The sequence below is a fragment of the Notamacropus eugenii genome, chromosome 5, assembly GCF_028372415.1.
Source record: "Notamacropus eugenii isolate mMacEug1 chromosome 5, mMacEug1.pri_v2, whole genome shotgun sequence".
Classification (NCBI taxonomy): Eukaryota; Metazoa; Chordata; class Mammalia; order Diprotodontia; family Macropodidae; genus Notamacropus; species Notamacropus eugenii.
The window spans coordinates 277,169,465-277,196,645 of record NC_092876.1 but is presented as its reverse complement, the minus strand read 5'-3'; the positions used below and the strand labels follow the sequence as shown (position 1 = coordinate 277,196,645).

At 41.9% G+C, this 27,181-nt stretch overlaps 1 protein-coding gene across 4 annotated transcripts in view; it reads left to right on the top strand.

Moving 5' to 3' along the window:
- GRIK4 (glutamate ionotropic receptor kainate type subunit 4) overlaps window positions 1-27,181 on the top strand; it is a 697,562-nt gene that overhangs the window by 549,115 nt on the left and 121,266 nt on the right. For all 4 annotated transcript variants that reach the window (XM_072612931.1, XM_072612929.1, XM_072612930.1 and 1 more), the window contains 2 exons: window positions 8,562-8,669; window positions 11,467-11,670. In XM_072612931.1, the coding sequence (XP_072469032.1) occupies window positions 8,562-8,669; window positions 11,467-11,670 (312 nt within the window). The remainder of the gene's footprint in view (window positions 1-8,561; window positions 8,670-11,466; window positions 11,671-27,181) is intronic.

Below are 27,181 nucleotides of genomic sequence, written 5' to 3'. Positions count from 1 at the left end.
TCCTCCCTTTGAAACAATCTGAATTACTATGGTATTAAAAGATAAAATATAGGTATACTATATAATACTATACCTATATTTTATGTATTTCCTAGTTTCTAAATTTTTTCCATGTTTGAGGCTTCTGCAAAACTCCCCCAAAATTCCTATTTAATTTCTTATGCTAACCCATGATATATCAAAACTGTGAGGGGAAAAGTTGCAATGTGGAGGACATAACTGTAGATTTGAACTCAGGTCTTTCTGAAGCCATGCTTAATGCTCTATCCATTGCACTACTTAGCTACCTCTAGACATCATAGGATGTTGTGTGTTCATCCTTCGCTGCCAAAGAAGACAATGCCATCAGACTTGCACTTGACTTTGTTTTGAGTGAAGGAGGGCTGTGCAGGTCACCAGCCTCACTTCTACAGAGCCATCTGAATCCAGTGACCAGATATTCATCAGGATGACTGGAGATGACCCAGGATGAGACAATTAGAGTTAAGTAACTTGCCCAAGGTCACACAGCTAGTGAGTGTCAAGTGTCTGAGATGAGATTTGAGCTCAGGTCCTCCTGACTCCTGCACTGGTGCTCTATCCACTGCACCACCTAGCTGCTCCCTCATAGGATATTAGAACCAGAAGGAACTTTAGAAGTCATCTTACCTAGCCCCCTCATTTTACAGGTAAGGAAACTAAGACCCAAAGAGTAAAAGGGATCAACCCAAAATCACTAGCTAATTAGTGGCATAATTGGGACTTGAACTCTAGTTTGGCAAGCCCTGTTTGCCTTCTGTGTTATATTATCTTCTAGACTCTTTGGTAATAGAGACTAGACTTTTAATTTCAAAGGTACAGGAAAGTGACTCTGAACCCTCTTGTCAGCTTGTGGTCTTAAAGAATTGCCTAGAGCACTGAGAAATTAAGTTCCCTGCCCAGGGTCACAAAGTCAGCATATGTCAGAAGCAAGATTTGTACCCAAGACTTCTTGGCTCTAAGGCGAAATCTCTATCCATTACAGCTCCCTGAACAGAAACAAGTAACCAAGAGATGAGTCTTTGGGGACCTGGGGAAGAAACAGAGTGAGAGAAAATTGGAGTCAGTTGCTTCTAATCCCTAAATGGTCCTAAAGTCTCTGGTGATCTCTTCTAGATTGATGGAGAGGAAGAAAAAGTGGGAGGAAGAGGCAGGATCTTATGCAACAACTATGCATGGCAGGGAGCAGAGGTGAGAAGAGATTTGGAGATAGGGGATAAGGATCTCAACACAACACAACCCTACAGATTGTCCCCATCCACATCATCATTCACCAGCTGAATCTCTTGCTAATCGCAGGTGCATGTATGGCCAATAAAATTCTTCCACTCTGTCTTCTGTGTAGGGTGAATGATCGTCTTGTCTCCTAAATCTCCTGATTCTGCCTCTGTCTAGACCCTTGACTTCTTGCTTCAGCTACTTTTCAACAACTAGAATGGAGGGTAGTTGCAGGCTGGGGATTAGTGAGAGAATCACATCATTGAGCCTAATTAGTGCACCAGTTTCTTTCAGGCTAACAAGAGGGGAGGGAGGAAAATTCATTTCCTGGCTGAGGTTTGGGGGCACTAATTGGCTTCCCTGCCATGTGTCTAGGGGAAGATGCATCACTCAGAGTACATTAGGATCCTGCTCATGCAGAATCATACAATGGTAAAGACTTCTTACCTAGAGACGCAAGGAAACAGTCACTCGAACAAAGCAAAGCGTTGATTTCAGCCTAGATGAGGTCCCTAGTTTGGGGGGACTATGTAGTAGGAATGAGGAATGGGCGAGGCAGGGAGAAAGCACAGAGCAATGAGGTGGTACTGTGCTGTTGGTCTACATGGTGACAGGCTGAAGGTTGGGAAAGTAAAAAGTTTAGTCTTCAATTCATTCAACATTTATTAAGCATCTGCTGTGTGCAAGGTACCGGAGGAGAGGCAAAGATACAGATGGCATGGCCTCTGCCCTCAAGGACCTGACAACTCACTGGAGGGATGACCAAGGTATAAGGAAGATGTGTGGAGTGGTCCAGGCAAGGTGCTAGATAAAATTTGAAGAGAAAGAGATCACTTTAATCTGGGGCAAGCAGTGGGGAAGAATTGTGAGCAGTATTAAAGAAGGCTTTCCTGGAGAGGTTGCACCTGAGTTTAGCCTTGAAAGAAAGAAAGGACCTCAATGAGAACAGATGAAAGGATGTGGAGGTGGGGTAGTGGCAGAATCCCTTCCAGGGATGGAGGGCACAGGGGCCAAAAACACAGAGAATTGAGAGAGTGTGATGAGAGCAGGGAATCTTCCAATATATGAGGAGTTCTAGTATGAGATTAGGATGCATGAAGATTTGTCAGGTTGTGGGAAGACTTGAATGTCAGGGTCAGGACATTAAACTGAATCTGGTAGACAAAGGGGAGTCACTAAAGGTTTTTTGAGTGTAAAAATAACATGATGCATTCAGAAGATTACTTGGGCAGAAGTGGGAAATGTGGATTAGAGAGGATCAACTGAAGGTTGGAAGATTAATTAGGAGGCCGGTATAATCTAGTGGTAAGAGTCAGAACTCATAAAGTAGCTGGAGGGCCTGGCTCATTTTGCCCCAGGCACAAGAGTATCTGGGACCACCCCCTAGTAATTATGCTAGCCTTTTACACTACTCAGCCTCACAATTCTACCAAATGCTAGCCTCCTCATTTTATGCATGGGGAAACTGAGGCATGAAATCTCACAACCATTAGATTGTGAGCACCTGAATAGCAGGGAGTGTTTGTTTTTGCCTTTCTTGGTATCCCCAACTCTTGGCATAGTACATGGGACAGAGGAAGTCACTTAATAAATGCCCATTGGCTTGAGACAGTTTTCCTTTGGGCCACATGGAGAATCTGAACCAGAAAGACCAGTGTTCTCAGACAACTGTTAGAAGTCTGAGAATCAGCTCGTAGTACTCCTCTTTCAGCTTTCCCACTCTGGTTGAGTGGGTCATGGCTCACTCCAAACCCAAGTAGCAATCACTTGCCTTTCTTACTATGTCTGTCTGAAAGAGAGATGAGGAAAGGAGAATGAAGCCACTAAGGTTAGCCTGGTTGACCCTCTGACCAAGAACATCAGGTCCCAAGACACGGGAACCAAGTCTCTTTTGTGGTACCCAGGTGACCAGTTGGTATGAAAAAATGGCAGGTGCAGACCTAAGAATTAAACTACATTCTGTTTCCATAGCTTTGGTCTCCAAGGAGCCTTATAGACTTTGCACAGCCAGGAACTTTAATCCTAGAGGCAGCCCTGAATTGTGAGCAGAGTCAGGCAGAGGCATTTTTCCAGGCTATGTCATCCCACCCTGACAAAGGATAAGAATTACCATTGGAACGGAATAGAAAAAAAAAAGAAAAAAATGGAAAGGAATAGAAAGAAGTAGGGAGAAGAATGGATCTGGGCAGGCTGACACTTAATAAATAAAGTTAGGGGGCCCAGTGTATAGAGTGCTGGGCCTGGAGTCAGGAAGACTCATTTTTCTGTGTTCAAGTCTGGCCTCAACTGCTTACTAGCTGTGTGACCCTGGGCTAGTCACTTAACCCTGTTTGCCTCAGTTTCCTCATCTGTAAAATAAGCTGGAGAAGGAAATGGTAAATCATTCCAGTATCTTTGCTGAGAAAACCCCAAGTGGAGTCCTAAAGAGTCAGAAATGACTGAAACAATAGGTATAATTATAGATAATTTGCTAACAGAAATATTTTAAGACCACAACTCAAATATTATCATATATAATACTGAAACAGTGTAGGTGGAGGAATGCAAAGGCTTCTCCCCATCTTCTAGGTATGGAAACTGAGGGTAGAGGAGAAAAGTAATTACGTCCATGGTTACACAATGGCTTATAGAATTAGAGCATCCCAAAATTAGAAGAGCCCTGAGAGGTCACCTAGAACTGTGGGTCAAGACCCAAAATTTTGGCAACAGTATTAGGTTTCTGAACATGCAACGGCCAGAAATTAATTAAAAATCAAACACGTCATGTATCTGAGGTGTTTCTGGCAGTGTTTGCCTGTGTTTCATCACAGAACTTCACTGCAGTGTTGGTTCTGAACACAAAGCATGCACACTTTCCACTGTGCATGCCCTCAGGCCATGCAACACCTACGCAATACTGCTGAAAGGGGAAAAGGAATCTAGAGTGGAGAACTTTAGGAAGCCCTGGTCTGGTTCACCTGAGGCATGCACCCCTGATCTGACCTTCCTGACAAGTGGACATCCAGTCTATGACCAAACTCCTCCTAAGTTAAGGCTAAGATAAAACATGGGCATACTTCATTCTTATTGTGTTTTTTGTCCTTCATTCTCAAAGAGGACCATGATATCAAGATGATGACATGACTTGCAGTTGACTTTGATTTGAGTGAGGGAGGGCTGTGCAAGGTCACTAACCTCACTTTCTCCTCCTGAGCCATCTGGGTCCAGTGGTCTGATATTCATCAGTATGGCTGAAGATGGCCCAGGATGCAATGTGAGACCCTGGCCCTTTCATTTTTATTGCAATTTCAGTATATACCTAGACCTGGTACCTAGAAGCCCTGGCACTCCAGTCTGTGTGCCTTCTACTCAAGTCAGCTGGGATCTGGGAACTGAATATCCTAGGACTAGTGAAGCTCCAAGAGGCAACCTGGCCTCTCAGGAAGAACTGAGTTCAGGTTCTGCTTCTGATACATTTTGTCACTGAGAGTCTCCGAGATGCTAAGTTATAACCCACTTGTCAATCCATATGGGTGGAGGGAATTTCAATACCAGGCACTGCCTATACTGATTAAATCACAAGTCTCGATTTTTTTTTTTAAGGATTATCCAGCTGTCTGGGAAGTTATGCTTTAGCATGCTCCAGAGTGTTTGGATAAGAACCCCTGCCCCCAGAGCATATTGGGAGAACCTTGGTGCCTAGCAACCAAAGGCTCAGGGCCTTGTGGCTGTCTTTCTTATTCTCCTAAAAGAATATGCAAAGGAAATTACAATGTGGAGAAAGGTTACAACCACATATATGTCTCCATACACCGAAGGCAGGTTTTCTGCCATTTTTGTACCACCAGTGCTTACTTAGCACAATGCCTAGCACTTAGTAGGCACTTTGTGGTTGTTGTTCAGTCTTGGTGATCCCATTTGGGGTTTTCTTGGCAAAGATACTGGAGTGGTTTGACTTTTCCTTCTCCAGCTCTTTTTACAGATAAGGAAACTGAGGCAAACAAGGAGAAGTGACTTGCTCAGATTTCACACAGCAGGTCAAATTTGAACTCAGATCTTCCCGACTCTGGGCCTGGCCAGCTCTATCCACTGCTCCAGCTAGCTGGAAGTGCTTAATAAATGTTTATCGATTGATTGAGCCCCATCTCCAACTTAATATGGCAGAGATCCTTAGTTTGACTGGTCATCACACTGGATATCATACCAGATATCTCAAGGCTGTGACTCTTTTTTTTGTAAGGTTCATAGCATACCAAGTCTTATGGGACAGCTCACTTCAGATGAAGAGAAGTACTCTGCCTAGTAGGTGAGGAGATAAGAATAGGAGAGACTGAAATGAAAAGGAGAGAACAAAACTTTGTCCTAAGTTGCCAATAAGGTGGAGGGAGGAGAGCAGCGCTTGCTCCCTGCAGTGAACCTCTGCCAGCCCTGAGTGATGCTTCTTTACTCCAGAGGGAAGGTGCCCCTTCCCCCTCTGCCATGCTCCATTTCTGGTGTCTCCTCTATCTCACCTCTTCTTGGCATTTGTTTTATTGGAGTCCAGCCATGCCATAGGGCCTGGAGATGGACTCTGGTGACATGCTGTCCCCTCTTCTAGTGTGACTGCCCCTGACCTCGTCATATTTTCTTCTCTGTGCTGGCAGCCCTGTCCCCCAGATGAATCTCCCTCAAATGCTATGCTCCCTGGTTACTACTCTGCCACATGAGCAGGTTGGAGATTCTATAACTAGGTAACTTGGGGGTGCACAAGAGGGAGCAGAAGTCATTAAAAACATAATGTTAACAGCAGGGCCTCATCAAGTGGTGGCAAACACTAACAATTTAGGAGACCCCAGGCTGTGGGTTACTCATGTAGAGAATGACTTCATCCTTTTCTTCCCTGGGTTGTATACAGAGCTTTTCTGAAAATTCCCAGAGATATTCAGGCAGGATTTTATAACCTCAGCCTTCATAACACAGCCCTGAGCACTGGTGATATGTGGAGCAGGACTAGGATTTGGAGAGGCAGAAATGGAGTGGGAGAAGGTTATGGACTCGGAAGCTCAGAGAGGAAGGACTGTATTCAAAGACAATAGGATGTTACCTGAGAAAAGGACTCAGGAGGCCCCTGGATCTGTCCTCAGCATTATTCTTTTCAACATTTTTATCAATGACTTAGTCAAAGTCATAGAGAGTGTACCTGTCACATTTGTGGATGACAGACAAAATGCAAGGAATAGTAAGATGCTGGATGACAGCATCACTATCCAAGAAGATCTTGACAGGCTAGAATGATGGGCTGAATCTAATAAGATGAAATTTAATAGAATTACATGTAAGGTCTTACTCTTGAGTTCCAAAAAATCAGCTGTACAGAGACACAGAGATGTAGCTAGCTAATATAGCCTGTGGAAAAGCTTAGGTGGGGGGAAGGAGGAGGGTGGACTGGAAACTCAACATGAGTCAACAGTATGGCATGGAATCCTAAAAAGATTGGCAGCATGGATGGCATAGTGGAGAGGGAGCTAGCCTCAAAGTTGGGAGCTGTGTTCAAATATTGTCTCTGCTAAATGCTGGCTGAGTGAGTGACCCAGGGAGGACATCACTTAACATCTCAGTTCTCTAGGCAGCTCTCTAAGCTGCAGAGAAGGGGCTGATCTGCATTAGTTGAGGAGGTGCCCTCGCCTGGGGTTTCCTTATATCAATGAAATCACAGGTCCATTCTCTAACCCGTCATATGATCTTAGACTGCATTAGATGGAGAGTGCAGATGTATGGTGTCCAGATCAACAGAGTATTTAATGCACAATTCTTCCCTGGGACCACAACTAGAGTATCATGTTAAATACTGAATGCTTCATCTTGGGAGTGACCTTGAGGAGCTTCAGCAAATCCAGAGGAGAGAGTACTTAAAACCATGCCCTAAGATCATAGCTCAAAGACAGTTGGGTAGTGCAGTGGATAGAGCACTGGGCTTAGAATCAGGAAGACTCTTCTTCAAGTGTTTAAATCTAGCCTCTGACACTTACTAAATGTGTGACCCTGGACAAGTCCCTTAACTCTATTTGGCTCATTTCCTCATCTGTAAAATGAGACCTCAAAATGGGATCATGAAGAGTCAGACATGACTGAAATGACTGAACAACAAAAAAGTTAATAGCTCAAAAAAAATAGTCATGTTAAGCCTGGAAAAGAGGCCATTTGGAGGAAGGGGAGGGTAAGAAGGGATGAGATAGCCATCTCCAAATATTTAAAAGCTGCCTTGTTAAAGAGAGAGTCTTTTTCCCCCTACTTGACACCTGTAATAAGGAATCATAACAATGGGTGGAAATTAGAGTGATTGGTTTTGGCTCAAAATGAGAGGAAATGTACTATTAATTAATGCTGCTTCCACCTGGACATTGCTGGAAGTCTTCACGCTGGGGTTGAATGACCACTTGTCAAGGAGGTTATAAACATCCTGTTCAGCTGTGGGATGGACTAAATGGTCTCTGAGGTTTGGTCCAACTTGTTAATGATTATAGGATTCCTGTTCCTTGATCCAGAAGCCTCAACTCTCACACCAGTGCGGGGGGGGGGGCGGGGGGGGGGGGATTGGGTTTTGGGTGTTTTGTTTGTTTTTTTGGTGGCAAAATGAAAGCTGGAAGGTGACCTAACGAGTCTTGGAAATGTTGTTGCATGAGAAAAGGTAGCCAGCTGTTCTCTATCTTTTATGAAATCACAGCGAGAGGAAGTAGTTTAATATGACATGTAGAGTTTAGGGTAGACATCAAAAGGACTTCCTGACATGATTCATTTAGAAAGGCTTGTTGAGATAGGTTATAGAATGACCTCCCCTAGAGGTCTTTGGAAAGTGGATGGATAATGATAGTCACATTCACATATGGAAAAATAAGCTAAATAAATTCTTATAATCTTTTCTTGTCCTGTGATGCTATTACCAAGTTTTTCCTGTTCTTTTACATGAGAGAACCTGACAGAAGCACTTTCCATGTCTCTTTCTTGGTTTTCTTTTCCCTCAAAGTTCTCCTGTACTTTTTCTTTTATCTTTACATGCTTGCAGATCCCCTGAATCTTTCCCCAAAATTCCCACCCTCTTCCCTACCTGGTCTTTTGTTCATTTCTGATGTGTTAATTCTGGTCCATATCTCTCATCTTCCTCTCCATGCATTGAATGTACTTCCACCTGAGGACAGAGAAAATGGGCTTTCAGGTGTCTTCCAGGCACAGAAATCTGTGATACTTTAGTTATCTCCTGACCCCAGTGCCCTAAAAACATTCACAATTCTCCAGGTTTCCCCAGATCTCCTCCTTGGGGAAAATTCACCCCCAATGTCTTCCCAGTCCTCTCCTATTGATCTCCTCAGATCGGCCAGTGGCATGTGTCAGAAGGCCTCAGCATGGACAACCATCTCTCCTCCTCCAACATCTCCGACAGCCTCTTCAACACCACCCTGGTCGTCACCACCATCCTGGTAAGCCAGGCCTCAGCCTCTACCTCTCCTTTCTCAGTATTCCCAGTTCCCTAGGAGGGTATGCCCCTCAGGGCTAGTCAGTCACAAAATTCCTGGTGAGCAGCCAATCCCAGTTCTAATCAGGGCATTGAGGCCAATTGATGACAGTGTAATTAAAGTCAGGTTGCTGTTTCATTTGGAAATATTATTTGATGGGTTCCAAAACACCTGAGGAGGAAGGCTTGAGTGGGGAGGTGGTACCATGCCTCTGGAAGTAGGGCATCTAGAATGCCCCAGACAGTTGCTTGCTACAAAGAGAATGTGGACTTGTGGCACACTGGATAGTCCAGATGGAGAGGCACCTGGTCTTCCTGAACAGCTCTATCTCCCTAGGCATTCTGCCCAGTTCAGTACTGTTGTACCTGGGCAAGATGGGCTTCCGCAGGGACTAATTTGAGTATGTGGGAGTAAACCTTCCTTGTTAGTTGCTCTCTGGGTTGGGGAATGGACAGAAGTAACCTAGACACAGTGACCCATGAGTTGATATAGAGAGTATATGCCTAGCCTTAGTTGGGAACCCATTTCACCTTGTTCTTAAGAGTCATGGGATATCTTTGAATCCCTCACACATATAGCAATATTAACCAAGCTGTCTTAGTGATTATCTAACAAAGAAGGGGAAAGATATGGAGACATTAGATATATGAAAATTTAAATATGTGATATTTATATCACAAGCCATGAGTTCCCCCAGACATGATTCATTATCCTTTCATTCATTCAATAAATATTTCTTAAGCACCTACTGTGTGCCCAATCTAGTGCCAAGTGCTGTGGGTGATGCAAAAACCTTATAGGAATTTGAGGGGATATAAAGCCTATGTGCAATGGGAACCCAGTTAGGACATTGCTGGCTCCTTTACCCCTAAAAAAATTGCTGGTGACACCAGTCCTTTCCAATAATTGGGAAATGTTTGCTGATTCTGAGAGAGTCTCTGGATCTCCCAAGAGGTGAAGTGAGCCAAGATTGTTTCATCTATTGCCATTGTATCCCTAGCAACTCATACAGTGCCTGGCAGATGGTAAATGTTTAATAGAAGCTTGTTAATTGATTGGTTGCTCAGGGTTACACAGGGCAGCAAATAGCAGACCTAGGATTTGAACCTGAGCTACTTGACTCTAAATCCACAAGTCTCTCCGCTCATTTCTTAATAACTATGACCTATTCAGATATGTAGTGTCAGACTACATTCTCCCTAAATTTCGGCACACATCAGGGTCCCTGGCTGGAGTTACCAGTCAGTGCATGTTTAGGGAAAGCAAATTGATTGAATGATTGATTTCAACCAAGAAAAATAGCTTCTGAGAGGGAAATCTGCTGGAGGGAGGAAACAACTATATCCTATCCCAAAGTCAAATAGTAGTGGCCTTTAGTTGGTTGATGTTTTGGATGATTCCCGAACATAATTAATAAAAGTCTGTTGAATGAATGAATGAATATGAATAATGGAAAGTTTATCATAAATATAGTGAGGATTCAAAGGGTTTTTTTTCCAAAGAACCTCCTTCCAAGTTATTCCTAATCCTATTATGGTTTTCTTCCCTGCCCCCCCAACTTCTCTTCACTACTATCCCTCCTCTACGCCACATAAACTTATACTGGCTATGTGTTAAATACATTTACTTTGAAAATGAAAGAAAACATTAAATTAATTCAAAAGGACAGAAATTTCAACAGAATTTCATGATACACCTTGAGATTCATTTGAATTCACTTCAACAATTAAGCATTGTACTCAGGACGCTGTACATCAGAGGTGTCAAACACACAGCCTCACCAGCGGCATGAGCCTCACAGCACTCCAAAGTACTGCCAAACCAGGTGAAAATGTAATTGGGAAATATTTAACAAAAATTCAATATAACAAAGCATAGATAATGCTAATATGTGTTTTTCTAAATCAATGAGCTTACAGGGATCCATATGTACCAGTTTAGGAAGAAGCCCTTCTCCATTTGAGTTTGCCACCACTGCTGAACATTGTGCTTTGGAATACAAAGACAAAAAGCCCTCCCTGGACTAATGTTCTTCTTAAGTAACTGGAGCCATCTCTGAGAATGGCCAGTTCAAGACTGGAAATTCCTAGCCCAGGCTTTTTGTCCAGCTTTGTATTCAATCCTTTTTAAAGAATTGACTGAACACCTGTTCTGTGCCCAACACTGTGCCAGACATTATGCAGGATATGAGGGAACTGTGACATAGACTCTGCTCTTAAGGAATTTATAGGACAGTTGAGGAGATAAGACTGGTATACAGTCCAACTGGGGAGAGATAGAACTAGTACTCACAAGGCAGGGAGCTGAAGGGACAGCCTATGGCTTAAAATACTAAGGGACTTCAGTCAAGGGAGATGTCAATCAGAGAAGGCTTCATGGAGGAAGTGGAAGTTCAAACTGGCCTTGAAGGATTGGCAAGATTTAGACAAATGGAAGGAATGGGCAAGGGAGAATATTTTAAGTAGATGGAAAAACTTGAGTAAAGGATCAGAGGTAGAAATGATCAGGACACACATGGGGGAAAAGAGAGGGTTTTGGCCCATTCCCACAAACATAACCCATGCTTAGGATGTTGTCGTCACTCAGTGTACATCTCTAAAATTTCCCATTTAAAGCTTCCCCTCTCTGACCACCACCTCCTTATTCTACCCCAATTCCTTTCCCCAATCACTTGTACCTACCCTTCTTGAGTCTTGCCAAGTGTGTGCTATTGAGATGCCAGAGCTAAGATGAGAATGACAGCTGCCTAGTTTTGCTGCAGGAGAACCCATACTTAATGCTGAAGGGGAACCACCAAGAAATGGAAGGCAATGACCGCTATGAAGGCTTCTGCGTGGACATGCTTAAAGAACTCTCGGAGATTCTACGCTTCAACTATAAGATTCGCCTTGTTGGGGATGGAGTATATGGTGTGCCTGAGGCCAACGGCACTTGGACAGGAATGGTCGGGGAGCTGATTGCTCGGGTAAGAAAGGGACTGTGGGTTGGCTCAGACCTAGATTAAGAAGGTAATGGGGAAAGGAAAATCAGGGTCTATATTTATATTCAGCATACACTACCTGTCATAATCAATAGTATTCTTTATTTGAAACATTTTATTGATGCTTTGGTGGTAGAATTGTTTTTATTACATCGCTGTCATTCTCATAAGTCCTCCTCCTACAAACCTTCCTTTGTAACAAAGAAAAAGCATTAAGCCAACAAACCAACTCATTAACCATGCATCTCATACCTGTAGTTCCTCTTCTCTAACAAGAGAATGCAAATATGTTTCATCACCCATCCCCTGAAATCTAGATTGGTCATCATGTTAATCTGAGTTCTAATGCCTTTCAATATTGTCCTTTCAAATATGGTGACCATTGTTCTCTTCTCTTGGTTCTGCTTTCTTTGCTCTGCATCAGTTCATTCAATACTCTCCAAGTTTCTCTGAAGTTCTTTTAAGTTATTATTTCTTATTCCATTAAATCAATGGAATATTCAGTAATATTCCATAAAATTAATCTATTGGAATTTGTTCAGCCATTCTCTGATCAATGGACACTGAGGTTGTTTCCTGTTATTTGCTCATGCAAAATGTCACTATGAATATTTTGGCATATATGAGACCTTTCACTATCTTTGACATCTTTGTAGTTTCCTAGTAAATTTTTATGGGATCTTAGTTATCCAGAGTGTTCTGAAAAATAGTAGGGCCTTAATAAATGTTTCTCAATCCAGGAAATATTGAAAAATTATGAATATTCCAAACTCGTTGCTTCTCCAACTAAAAGTTGATTTCCTTGATCATAACTCAAATTGGGCTAATTTGCTATTTATAAGAACCTGTTAAGCAAGAGGTGGCAACTGTGGGGGGGGGAAATAAGCTTGAGGATATTCTGTCAGCTGAATGAGCAGAACTTATTTTGTTGCTTGTCATATTATTTTTTCATTTCTGTTATCTTTATATAGATAAGGTGGTCAAGGACAAGAAGGATGCTCAGACACTTGAGTGGCCATACTTAGTCTTAAGGACTAATGTGCAAGATGGTAGGACAGAGGAATTATATAAAAGGAAGTAGGATAACAGGGAAATCTAAGTATTCTTGGTACAAGCACGAGGTTAAACAATCTTTGAGAAAAGGCCTTTCTGCCAACAGAAAATAACTAATTCGTTGTCAATCCTAGAACAAAATTAGAATCTTAGACTTCAGGCTGGAAGGGAGTTCGTAGAATTCATCAGTTGTAGTTGTCACCTAGTATGCCTCCTCACTTTACAGAGGAGTGGAGAAGAGAAGCTGAGACTCAAATTAATCAAGAGACTTGTTAGTGAGTGTCAGAACTGGGGCTAGAACCCTAGTCTCCTGGATCCCAAATCTTATTGTTGTTTTTGTTCAGTCATTTTAGTTGTGTCCAACTCTTCGTGACTCCATTTGGGGTTAGAGTGGTTTTCCATTTTATTCTCCAGCTTTTTTTACAGATGAGGAAACTGAGGCAATCAGGATGAAGTGACTTGCCTAAGGTCACATTGCTACTAAGTGTCTGAGACTGGATTTGAACGCAGGTCTTCCTGACCCCACACTCTATCCACTGAGCCACCTAACTGCCCAGACTAGTATTCTTTTATTATCATGATTAAGGTTTTTAGTTTTTGCAAATAGGTAGGTATGTGTTCACCTTAAGTTTAAGATAGATGTCAGTAACTCAGTTGAGAGAGCGTAGCTGTGGGAGTCAAGATCTCTGAGTTCTTGCACATGCCGAGGGACACAATTATATCAGTCCCTCTCTCTGAACCTCAATTTCCCCACTTTCCCAATGGGGTGATGAAGCAGTGTCAGACAGGGGGATCAGTCCTTTAAATAGGGAGTCAGTAAGAAGACCTGGGTTAAAATCCCACTCCAGACACTTATTGTCCGTGTGACTCTGACCAAGGCACTTAACTTCTCTTAAAATCAGTTTCCTCATCTGTAAAATGGAGATAATAACACAGAATTATATCAAGGATCAAAAGACAGAATGTATACACAGTACTTTGCAAACCTCCAGCAAAATACAAATGTCAGTATAAATAAGAATAATTAGTATTGTTTGTTGTTAATGATAGTACTATTGCTGTCCCTAACTTTGGCCCATGACCTCCCATCAGGAATGAGGTCAATGTTGAAAGCAGCGATGAGATGCGCCTTGTGCTCTGACTTAGAGAAGAGTGGAACATGAACCCAATAAACCATCCTTATTTGCAAAATATGGACAGCAATGTGGTACTGCCCAAGCATAGAAAGACGCCCAGCCCTAGTGCATTTAAGAGCAACAGCCTTGCAAAACACAGACTTACAAATCAGCTGCCAAAAACCTGGGGAGCCCTGGAGGAAAACACAATGGGAGGGAGAGTTGGGGAGGGGGGCTGTGAAAGTATCTGCAGGGAACCTAAGATGATCTTTGAGACTCCCACTCACCCCCTGCCAATGAATACATAGACATTACTAAAGGAAGATTTGCTGTTTTTCCTTTCCTGCTTAAAGACTCCCTGCTGGGGCATTTTTTCCTGCTGATGTTTAGAATCCACAGTGGGGATGAAGTCCAGTGGCTAGATCAAAGGTGGAGAACCTGCTGTCTCGAGGCAAGATGTGTCCTCGAGGCCCCAGATTCCCCACTCCTGGGCTAGATCATAGGAGGATGAAATACAGGGTTTCCCATCCTCTTCTGCTGATCTGTTTGACCGCCTGTGTCCTAATCCTGGAGTCCTCTGGGTATCCTATATGAGGATAGTCATGAGAGGATGGAGTACATGACCTGTAGAGGAGACTTTAAAGTGACAAATTCTCTACTAGTGGGAAAAATTCATGCCCTTTTCCTTCAGGAAGTTTTCATGAATTGTAACGGCTCCTTAGAGGAAGTCTCAGTGATTGACTACATTGGTGGAGAGGAGTTTGAGTGGGGACACCTGTTGAATGACATCAGGAAGTCAGATTGAGACTTTTGATTAAATTATGGACAATCTATCAGTGTGAATAATCCACATGGGTTCAACCCATGAAGGGTTGAACATAGTCTCTGAGGGTCATGAGGCCTGATTCCCTACTTTACAGCGTATAAATGATCTGACCACATGCAATTCAAGACCTTGGTCCAAAATGGAGGATTCGGGCATTGCCAGTCAGTTGCCAACTTGCACCAGCTATCCAAGAGCTATATGCCTTTAAGATATCCTCCCAGGAAAGAGCAACAGTCCTTGAACCTGGGATCTTGACATATTGCTACCCTGAAGGAGTAAATGTCTCAGCCAGAAGCAGTGAGGTTGGCCACAGTCAGTTCCTCCTAAAATATAGAATAAATTCTAAGAAATAACATAGAAGGGAATCAGTCACAGAATGTGAGAGCTGTTCTTCATCCTTCATTAAGAAGAGGACTAATGACATTTGTTAAGCACTTATTCTGTGCTAGGGACTGAGTATACAAAGAAAGTAAAAAAAAAAGATCCCTGCCATCAAGAAGCTTATTAATTGGGGAGACAACATGTAAACAGTTAGGTATATGTTGTGTATCCTTCATTTTTGTAGAGGACCAATGATGTTATGGGGTGATATCTTGACTTGTGAGTGAATTGTATTTAAGTGAGGCAAGGTTGCACAAAGTAGTCAACCTCACTCTCTCTTCCTGAGTTATCAAAGTCCATTGGTAAGACAAAGTCAAGATGCCTGGCAATGGGCCAGGATGTAGTGGATGCCCTTGGCATGTTCAGTGCCTGACCAAGCTCTAAACATTCCATAGTGCCTGGTTCAGTCACCTTCATGATGAATTGCAGAGATCACAAACTTGTTTAAATTGAAAGAGATCTCAGAAGTCATCTACTCTAAGTCCTTCATTTTGCAGATGTGGAAAATGAGGACCAAGTTAAATGACATACCCAAGTTCACACACTTAGGAAGTGGCAAAGCCAAGAATAAAATCCAAGTTTTCTGACTCCCAGGTCAAATGTAGGACCATTTCTCCTTGTGCAGCTCCATGAGGGCAAGGATCACATCACAGCTAAATTCTGTATTCCCTTAAGGTCTAGAACATTGTTCTGTGCGCAGTAGGCACTTCAGTATAATTTTGTTGAATTCAATTTGTCTTACCAAATTCTGTGAATGAATGAAAAATGCACTTGCTTTATGTTTACTAGATGACAAACACTTTACTAAACCCTGGGAATACATACAGAAAAAGTTAGATAGGCCCTGTTCTGAAGGAGTTCATACTCTAATTAAAGTAGACAACACATAAAAGTCCAGTTTCAAGGCAGTTAGAAAGGTCTGGTGATCCTTCATTTCATCAGGAGGAATGGAGTTGTTGGCTTCCATCTCAGTCAAAGTCTGTGGACAGTCAGGGAGCCCAGACAAGGGGGAATCCCTTGTGAACTTGTACTTCCACAACCCCACATCCAAAATCCCAATTCCTGGAAAGAGTATTGGATAACCCAGCATGAGGGAAGGAGGTTAGGGGAAAGCTAGAAAGATAAGGTATACCTGGTGATGCCACCCTGGCCATTCCAAATGAATATCTTAGGGTGAGGTTCAGAAGATAATCTTTGAATATCTTAGAGATACAAAATTTCATAAAGGAAAACGTGCTGGACCTACTGTCAGGAGACTTGGTTTTGAGTTCCAATTATATTATTTACTAGTTGGATCTCTATGGATGTCCTTTCACTTCCATGAGCCTCATGTGTAAAAGGGGGATAAGAATACTTGCACTTACTTACACTATCTCCTTCAATCAGTCAACAAGTACTTATTAAGCACCTGCTATGTTCCAGTATTGAGGATACAAGGACAAAAATGAAACACATTTCTACTTGCAGCTTTGCTTAACAAAGAGCTTATATTCTGATGGGAGATATATCAAGTACATGTGAAACACACAGATTATAAACACATACAAAATAGATGCAAGGTCACTAAGACTATTTGAGAAGGAGAGAAGTAACAGTTGAAGTGGGCAAGGGGGAGCGGGACCAGAAAAGTCTTCATTCAGAAGGCACCTGAGCTGTATCTTAAAGAAAGAAGCAAAGAGAAGGAGGAGACATGGAGATCAGCCTGTGCAAATGCATGGAGATAGGAAATAGAGTGTCATGAGCAGGGAACAGAGAAAAGCTAGTCTGGATAGATAGTAGAGTATAAGAGGGGGAGTGACATCCATTGAATCTGAAGAGATGGATTGGGGACAGGTTGTACAGGGCTTTAAAAGCTAAACTGAGGAATTTATATTTTATCCTAGAGTCAATAGAAACTTCCTGGAGTTAGTTGAGCATAGGAGTCACGTGACTGGATCTACACTTGAGGAAAATTGCTTTGACTGCAATATATAGAATGGACTGGAGTGGGGAGAGTCTTGAGGAAGGGAGACCAAATTTGGAGGTTGTTGAGATAATCTAGACAAGAAGTGAATGGGGACTTGAACTAAAGTGGTAACCATGTGAGTGGAGAGAAGGGGTCATATGTGAGAGATGTGAGCACAGAACAGCAAGGTCTGGCAACTGATTGAATACATGGGGTGAGGGAGAGTGAGGCATCCAGGATAATGTTTTTTGCCCAGGTTTACTATAAGAAAAGCTACTTGTAAGCCTTAAAATGCTATAGAAATGAGAATCATTATGTTTCTAAAAAAATGGAAATGTTAATCTATTGCTCCATTCACACCTTTTTTCCTCTCTAATATCAGGGAGGCCTCAGCTTGTTCTTGGCTGCATAATGGACCTGGGACCAGTGCCGCCTGAATGAGGCTAAAAAGAGGATTTCTGTCTGGTGGACGCTTGTTGACCACTATAAATTGGCTCATGCATGCAGTGAAATGACAGTTTGTCTGCTGAGGGTTAAGGGCAGAGGAAGCAAAGGCAATGGATGAAGAAAGGCTATTGGGAAGTATTATGGTCTTGGCTAGGCTACTCGAAATCATCCCCAGACCGTACAACTAGAGGAATGTATTTGAAAGGGAAAATTACTTGACTTGTCAAATTAAGATAACAAACATTTATTACACACTTACAATGCGCCAGACCAGGCACTGTGCTCAGCACTGGAGAAGCAAAGATAGATTTAAAAAAAAAGAAAAAACATCCTTTGCCCTCAAGGCACTCTCATTCTAATAGAGAAGAAAACATAATGACTGTGTATAAACAAGATACATACAGGATAAATTAGGAATCATCTCAGAGGAAAGACACTAACCTTAAAAGGTAGGACTTTAGCTTACATTTCAAGGAAGCCAAGGAAACCAGAGGTGGAGGTGAGAAGGGAGAGAACACCAGGAACGGGGCACAGTGAGTGAAAATGCAGAAAATAAAGCATCATTCAAGGAATGGCAAGGATGACAGTGTCACTGGATCAGATGTAAAGAGGAATAAATATATAAGAAGACTAGAAAGGTAGGAACTGACTGTAATGAAGGGCAATAAGAAGCCAAACAGAGAATTTTATATGTGATCCTGCAGGGAACAGGAACTCTTTGGATTTTTTTAACTGTGGATTGGGGATATCATGGTCAAACTGTGCTTCAGGAAGATTACTCTGGCAGCTAAGTAGAGGACAGAGTGGAGTGGGGAAAGATTTGAGTCAGGGAGACCAAACCAGTAGGCTACAATAATCCAGGAATGAGGTGATGAGGGCCTGCACCAAGGTAACAGTAGTATTAGAGGAGAGAAGAAGACATATACAAGAGATGTTGAAAGACTTGGCAACAGATTGGGGAAGGATGAGGTGTGTAAGGGAGAGTACAGTCAAGAATGAAACTTCTATGGTGAGCCTGGGAGACTGGGAGAATTGTACCCTCAACAGTAAAATGGAAGTTAGAAAGAGGGATTTTGCAGGGGGGCAGGGAGAGATAGTGAAATATGTTCCATATAAGAAAATTTTGAAAGGGGGAAATTAAATTCATAGAATCTTGGAATTCTCTCAATTTCGAAGTCCAGTGATCTTTTATTAGTCTTTAGCTTTCTTGGCCTCTCTGCATCATTTGATCACTATCTACTCTTGGTCTCTGTGACACTGTGCATCATTGGGTGTCATTCCGTGACTCCTCCTGTGTATTCTTCCGCAGAGATCTTGAAAAATAGAAATGCTAGCAAGCTTTACTCTTTCCCTTATGATGGTATCCTATCTAATCTATCCATCCCATCCCTTGGTACAGTGTTTTATCCAAAGTAAACATCCAATAAATGTTTACTGAATTGAGCATGACATGAATTGAGTATGAATTGAGGTGACTTTAATGTAGAACTAGAAAGGAGTTCAGAAACCATCTAGCTCAACCATTGGATCATTGGGTGAGAAAATTGGGGTCCAGAGAAGGAAAGTGATTTACCTAAGGTCATTTATATAGAAAGTTGTAGATCTCAGGTTTGAATCTAGGTCCCCTGACTCTAATTTCACTGCCCCTGCCTAATCCCAGGGTACCACATGGCCTCCCTCATATTAGATTATATAATGCATAGAGACAAAGTAACAACTTGGATGACCTCTGGAGGGCCCCCTTCTTCCTATTGCTCTTCCCTGTGATGGATCCCCTACCATTTTGTTATCAGATTACCCAGGACTGTGGAGTTGTTCAAACTGAAGAGTAGTAATTGTTAAAGAGCTTCTAAGCATATTTCCTACATATGTATGAAAAGCAGTGGAGCATCTCTTGTGGCACAGAAACCATTAGAAAAGAAGGATGCTGTTGCTGGACAAATAGATACATATATAGTGGGTCAAATGGTTGACCTGATTCCTCCTGGCAGTGTTTCTGACTGGTGGAGATGCTGGTTGCTTTGGGAGGCAGCTCATGTTTGAATTTCCTCTTTGCCCATAATCAAATCCTTCACAGCTCAGTAGGCTCTGAGCATGGCCAGTTATTGTGTTGTACCCACGCAATTCCTTTCCCTTGGCTGGAACATCCTCCTCGCTTCTTCAGGAATCCAAGGCAAAACTATCTTTCAGTGTTCGCAGAGGAAGTCACCAGTTTCTCTGTTGTTCGCTCTCTTTTCTGCATTTATTTTCACTAGATTCATTTGCATTTCTGATGTTTCCTGTTAAGTCTTTTTATGTGTGCATGTACTGATTCCTCCATTAGACTGAGCTCTTTGGAAGCATTTAATAGCAGAATGAGCACTAGCCTGGAAGCTGGAGGACTTGACTTTGTATCCTAATTTTGCTGCTTATTAGGAAAAGGAAGGAAGGAGTAGAGGAGAGAGGAGGGAAGGAGGGAGGAAAGGAAAGAGGGAAGGAGGAAAGGAAAGAAAGAAGAGAAAGGAGAGAGGAAGGAGAAAAAGAAGGAAGGAAATGAGCATTTTAAGTGCCTACTACATGCTAAGAACTGTGCTCAATGCTTTACAAATGTCATCTAATTTGATTCTCATAACAAGCCTAGAAGGTAGGGGTTAGTATTATTCCCATTTTACATTTGAGAAAAGTGAGCAGACTGAGGTTAAGTGATTTGCCAAGGGTCACACAGCTAGTATCTGAATGTCTATTTGAACATATGGAGTCTTCCTGGATCCAGGCCCAGTGTTCTATCCACTGTGCCACCTAGCTCCTTCTATTAACTATGGACCTTAGTTTAGACAAGTCATTATCTCTTCATCTACAAAATAAGGAGGTCGTGCTACGTGATTTGTAAATTTCCTTCTAGCTCAAAGTCCTATGGAATTAGAAATCAATTGCAAGAATGCCACCTCATTCCTTCACGTGGTAACCTACAATATTGCTACATGTCTCATAATAGAAGAATATTCTCTCTTTAGTGTTTGAATTACAATACTGATTGGCCTAGAAAAGAATCAGAATGATAGAATTGTATGGGACCTTGCAGAACTCATTTTCAAGAATCTGCCCCTTCCCTCCACTCAGTAGAGAGGTGGTAAGACTATGGGTACAAAATGATTCATATGTTGTGAGATATGGTGAATGTGTTGTTTTTTCTTTGGTATAAGATTTTGCTAATTTGTTACAAGATTTTAAAAAATCATCTAGCCCAAATCCCTCATTTTGCAAATGAGGAAATTGATCCCTGAGAGGTTAAATAATTTACCCAGTGTCACACAGTAAATTAAGGACTAGAGAAAACGTCTCATGGTTCCCAGTCCTATTTCCTTTCCATTCCACTATTGTCAACTATACCAAACCCCTCATTTTACATAGGAGAGGCTCAGAGAAGAGAAGGGATTGCTCAAGGTCATATACTTAGCTGGGGCACAGTTGGGTCTTGGGAGGGAGAGAGAGAGAGAGAGAGAGAGAGAGAGAGAGAGAGAGAGAGAGAGAGAGAGAGAGAGAGAGAGAGAGAGAGAGACAGAGAGAGAGAGACAGAGAGAGAGAGACAGACAGACAGACAGACAGACAGAGACAGAGAGAGACAGAGGAGAGACACAGAGACAGAGACAGAGAAGAGACAGAGAGAGGGGGGAGCTTCACCACTGGCAGAATGCAGGTAGGGGAGATACAAAATAAAGGAGTCAGAGAACCTGATGGTATTGTAGTCTCCTTAGTATTCCTGGTACAGTCTGATGATCAGGTATTCAGATTAGATCAGACACATCCTTTATTTGTAAACCATAAATTGAAGTTGGTATGTGTACCTTTGATCTTCTCAGAAGGTGACTCTTCTCATGATGAAACTCTGGAGTCACTCTCTAGGTCACTCTTTATTCCCCGTCCACCCGACAGGACCAAAGTCAGACCCTCAGCAAGCAGTGCCATGGACAGAGCACCTACTGTGTTCAGAACTCCTGTTAATCATTCTGGGGCCATGAAGAACTCATGTTTTTAATTACCCAGTTCACTTCTAGGCTTTGTGGGAGATACACAGTCTTTGCCCTGGAGGAACTTACTGTCCCAAAGAAGAAATAGGATCTGGACAAATGAAAAGGCAAAGATAAGTTCCTGACAGCAATGGAAAAATGGTAGGACATTCATATAACACTTCAAGGCTTGCAGAACAATTCACATTTCTTATCTCACTGGATCCCCACAACATACATGTGAGAGTGTAGTGTAGGTATTAGGATGCCTATTTAACAGACAGGGAACTTGAAGTACAAAGAGTTCTCTGATAACTAGGTGACTTTTCTCTTCCCCAAGGTCAACTCCTCTACATGTACCCTTCAAATCACCTCCTCCCACTTTTTTAGCACTTTACCTGTACACTAATTTTCTCTTTCTCTTTCATATTCAGTGCCTTCCTATTTACTGATTCCTTCCCTGGTGCTTACAAACACACCCAAGTCTCCCTCATCCTAAAATATCTTCACTAAACTTCATCATCCATTCAAGCAATCCTTGTCTCTCTCTTTTCTCAATCAAACTCCTGGAAAAGCCTGTTTATATTTTATTTCCCAACTTCTCATTCACTTCCCCAAAACCCTGTAATGTGGCATCTAACCTCATCACACAACTGAAACTTCTCTTTCCAGAATTACAAATGATCTCATAATTGCAAGATCCAATTACCTTTTCTCAATCTTCGTCCCTTTTAACCTCTGTTCACCTCTCTGACAATCCTCTCCTCTCTGGGTTTCTATAACTATACTCTTTCGTTGTATTTCCCATCCCTGCCAGGCAACCCTTCAGCCTCCTTTGCTGGCTCATAATCCATTTATGCCCCTACCTGGGTGTGTTCCCCAAAGCCTCTCTCTTTCCCTCTCCCTCTCCCTCCCTGCCCTCCCCCCTCTCTCTCATTTCCCATGAGTTTAATGAGCATCTCTATGGAGATGCTTTCCAGATCTTTACGTCCAACATTAGTTTCTCCCCTGAGCTCCAGTCTCACTTCAACAATTGCCTGTTGGACATTTCTAACTGGATGTCCTGTAGATATCTCAAACTTAGATTATCCTAAATATAACTCATTATCTCTCCACTTTAAGATCTAACCCCCCCCCCTTTTAATTTCCCTATATCTATGGAACACACTATAATTCTTCCAATCTCCCAGGTTTGTAACCTCACAATTATTCTCAGTTCCCTACTTTCCCTCACCCAATATTGAACCACTCGCCAAATCTTTTCTACCTCTACAACATCTCCCATATGCAATCCCTTCTCTCTATTCACAAAACCATCAGTTTAGGTTCTGCTTGCTTCCTGCCCAGATTATTGCAATAGCTTCCTGGTTGGAAGTTCCTGCCTTAAGCTTCTCCCCACTTTACCACAAAGCTACCAAAATAATTGTCTTTAAATGTAGATCTGATCATGTCACTCACCTACTTATTAAATTTCAGGGTCCCCAGTGTACTCTAGGATCAAATATAAGCTCCTGTTTGGCTTTAAAAATCCTTCACAACATGACTCCAACCTATCTTTCCAGCCTCACTGAACCTCACTCTTCCTTCCACATTCTGTGATCTGTTTCTCTGTTCCTCACACATAGCAATCCATTCCTATCTCTGTGCCTTTGCACTGGCCATTACTGAAATGGATCCGTCCCCACTTTTACATCTTTTTTCAAGACATAGTTCAAATGCCACCTTCTATATGAAGTCCTCCCTGATCCCCTCACCTCCATGTGCCCACCTTCCCTAAATACTACGCATTTAAGTGCTTCGTATCCATTTTCTTCATATGTAATTTATTCTGTGTTTAGACACGTACTTGTGTTCCCCATTAAAATGGGAACTCTTTGAGAGCAGCGATTGTTTCATTCTTTGTATCTGCATCCTCAGTCATTTGCATAATGCCTTGGACTTAATAAATGCTTATTGATTGATTTATTGAAATTTCATGTTTATTTATCCATGTATGTTATTTTACCCCCAGTAGAGTAGAAGATCTTTGAGGACAGGAATTATTTCCAATCAATCAAAAAGTTTTTATTTAGTGCCTACTCTATGCCAGACACTATACTGGGTCCTGGGTATATAAGTACAAAGAATGACACAATCCTACACTGAAGAAACTTACATTCTAACAGGGAAGAAAACATGAGCATAAGTAAGTTCATATAAAACATATGCAAAATGAATATATGGTAGCTTCAGGAGGGAAGATGCTTGTAGCTAGGAGGAATCAGGAAAGGATTCATGAAACACTTATTCCTAGAATCTATCACAGTGCCTAACACATATCAGGCACTTAATAAATGCTTATTAAATGAATAAATTCAACCTTACCTTCTCCAAACTTCTATAAATTTGTTAAGAGTGTATGAACCAATGGAAAGAATACTGTATTTGGAGGCTGGATGACCCTTTTTCAGATTCAGCTCTGAACTCACTATCCGTTGTTCAAATTATTCCCCTGCACCCACTCAACATGAAAACCAAACTGAACTTAGTATTAGGTCTTATTTCCACTCAAGATTCCACCCTCCTCCTCCTCCTCAATGCCCTGCAGAGTCTGTGTCTTCCTTCAAGGCACAGCTCAAGTTTCACCTCCTCCATGAAGCCATCCATGATCTCTTCTCCCTTGCTCCTCCATAATTGTTAGCAGTTTTACCCTCATCACATAACCAGAAATTATATTCATCTATAAAAATATTATATTTCTCCAATAAAAAAGTTTCTTGAGAATAATAGCTTTGCCTTTGTAGCCCCCCCGCCCCAGGCTCTAGGGATGCGATGCTTGTCAAATAGAATCAAATTGAATTGAAGGGAGTGAAATGGACAAAAATAATTTTTAATATAACTCACAATAGTTCACTTGAAAAGTACCTGAAAGTTTTAATGAATTATAAGCTCGATATTAGACACCCTATGAGGTGACAGCTAGAGAAGCAACAAGATCTTAAGGCACATTTAAAGAACCTTAGAATAAGAGGGGATAATGCTGGGGCACACTGGCCTCTGGTCAGAGCCTATCTCCAAGGAAGATTCTCGGTTCTGGAAGTTATTATTTGTTGTTGTTCATCCTTCATTCTTCAAGAGGACCAATGATATTATGAGGGTGAGGTCTTGACATGCAAGTGAATTAGATTTAAATGAGGCAAAGCTGTGCAAAATTGTAAGCCTCACTCTCTCCTCCAGTGTTATCAAAGTCCAGTGGCAAGACAAAAGTCAAGATGACTGAGGATGGCTCAGGATACAATGGGTGACCTTGGCCTTTCTAAATTAAGGTCTTTCCTAGGTCTCAGTTTGTCTGAGGCAGTGCCCATTCAATGACTAAGGGCTAGGTAAGAATTGAGACAAAAGATAACCTAGTTTATCAATCTGAAGGAGAAGACCCTCTGCATTTCTGGCCAGAAGAGAAAACAATTAGTGCTAGCATTCATCCTAAGCCATCAAAATCTAAACAATAATCTGTGGATGCTTGGGCTGGGGGCTATTATTGGCCATTAAGTGAAAGCCAGAGTGATTTGGGCTTAAAGAATCATTATTTAGGTAGGGCATTGAGAAGTTAGAACATAGGATATAAATGTTGGGGGGGGGGGCAGGGAATGCAGGGAGTGGAGACAAGGAAATGTTCCATAAAAGGATCAAGAACAGTGAATATTTAGTCTGAAATCCAGCAGAATTAGTCAATTAAACCCTATAGAAAGAAAGTCAAAACTAGTCCCTGCTGTCAAAGATCTTACACTCTAATGGAGTGGACAACATGGAAATAACTAGGTACATACAAGGTGTATATATAGAGTAGATGAGAAATAATTTAAGAAGGGAAAGTCCTAGCAACTGAGGAGATCAGAAAAGGCCTCCTAAAGAAGATATAAGCTGAGGCTTGAAAGAAGCCAAAGATAAGAGACACAGGGGATAAGGGAGATCTTTGAAGGGATGTGGGACGCACTGAGATGGAAGATGAGTGTCCTGTACAAGGAACAGCAAGGAGACCAGTGGAGCTGGATCACAGAGTGCATAGAGGGTTATAGAGTGTAAGAAGACTGGAAATGTAGCAAGGAACAAAATCACTGGCTTCAAAGTCCTGAATCAGTGCTCCATTAAGAAGGACTAGACTGGTTTTGTTTGGCTTTGGGTCCTAGTACAAAGAAAGGTGGCATTTTATCTGCCACTTATGTTACTAGAGAGGAAAGTCCAAGCACTCTGTCTAGGGTGGGGGGGCCCTAGTCATAGCCCTGGTGGGGGAAAAAGAGGGGACCCTGCTTATGAGGCCCATGATTTCTGATTCAGCCCATACTTTCTATATGTTCTAAATAAAAAACTTGAGATATACGGTGCAGCTCCTAAATCACAAGTCACATTCTTGGGCTATTGCTTATGTTTTGAAGGAGAGAATTGGCATGGTTGAGAAGTGTAGCATATACAGCATGAGATGGAAGCAAATAGAAAGTACAGCAAGCAAGTTTTATGGGAGGTAGAGAAGTGAACACAATGCAAATGTGGTTAGTCTGCTGGGGTCCTGGATGGAGTTAGACACCCAGGGGGTGAACTGAATGGAATTTTGTAGGATTCTTGAAGTTCATGCTAACATATTTGTTAACAGTGGACAGGCTCCATCTTTAACCAGCCTCAGTGCTTGGGTTTAAAGTTGTTTTGGAGAGCCAGAACATTGTAAAATCCCTATCCTAGAGACTGTCCTTTTCAACAGTGAAGATCTCTTTTCATGTACACTCGTGTTAAGAATCTTCATGGAATAGTAATTATACCAGCTCAGTGTCTGCTGATTGAGAAAATGAACATTTGCATATAGATTTGAGACCTTCTTGCAATGATGTTGTAAACACCTCCTCCCTCACTCTCCCTGGACCATGGCCTTCTGGTTGAGAAGTACCAACCTCAGTCTAACAGCATGATACAACAGGAACTGTGCTAGATTTGAAGGATCTGGATTGAAATCTTTTCTTTTCCTTAATAGTAGTCGTTTCAATTACATATAAAGATAGTTTTCAATATTCGTTTTTGTAAAATTTTGAGATCCAAATTTTTCTCCCTCCCTCTGCCCCCTCCCCAATGCAACAAGCAATTTGGTATAGTACAATCATGTTAGACATATTTCCACATCAGTCATGTTGTAAAAGAAGAATCAGAACAAAAGGGGAAACCACGAGAAAGAAAAAACAAAAAAAAGTTGAAATCGTTTGCTTTGATCTGCATTCAGACATCATAGTTCCTTCTCTTGATCATGAATCTTTTGGAATTGTCTTGGGTCATTGTACTGCTGAGAAGAGTTAAGTCTGTCATAGCTAATTGTCTCATTATGTTGCTATTACTGTGTACAGTGTTCTTCTGGTTCTGTTCATGTCATTCATCATCAGTTCATGTAAGTCTTTCTAGGTTTCTTTTCTGAAATGCTGGGTTAAAATCTTAACTGTGCTAATTTATGTGGTCTTAGTTCGCATCAACTCTCTGCGCCTCAGTTTCCTCATCTGTAAGAGGAAATGATTGAATTATATGACCTCTAAGGTTCTCCCTTCCCCGACTCCAAATCTACAATCCCATGTCCATTTTGGCCTTAGTAGCATTAAGTACTGGCTGAAGCAACTAAACTGCCTATCCCCTGATGTCCAAGAAGGGAAAAAGCAAAGCATCCCACACCCTTTAAGAGATCAGAGAGAGGAGAACTTGTTCCAAGGAAACTCAGCTCCCAAATCCAGTTTCA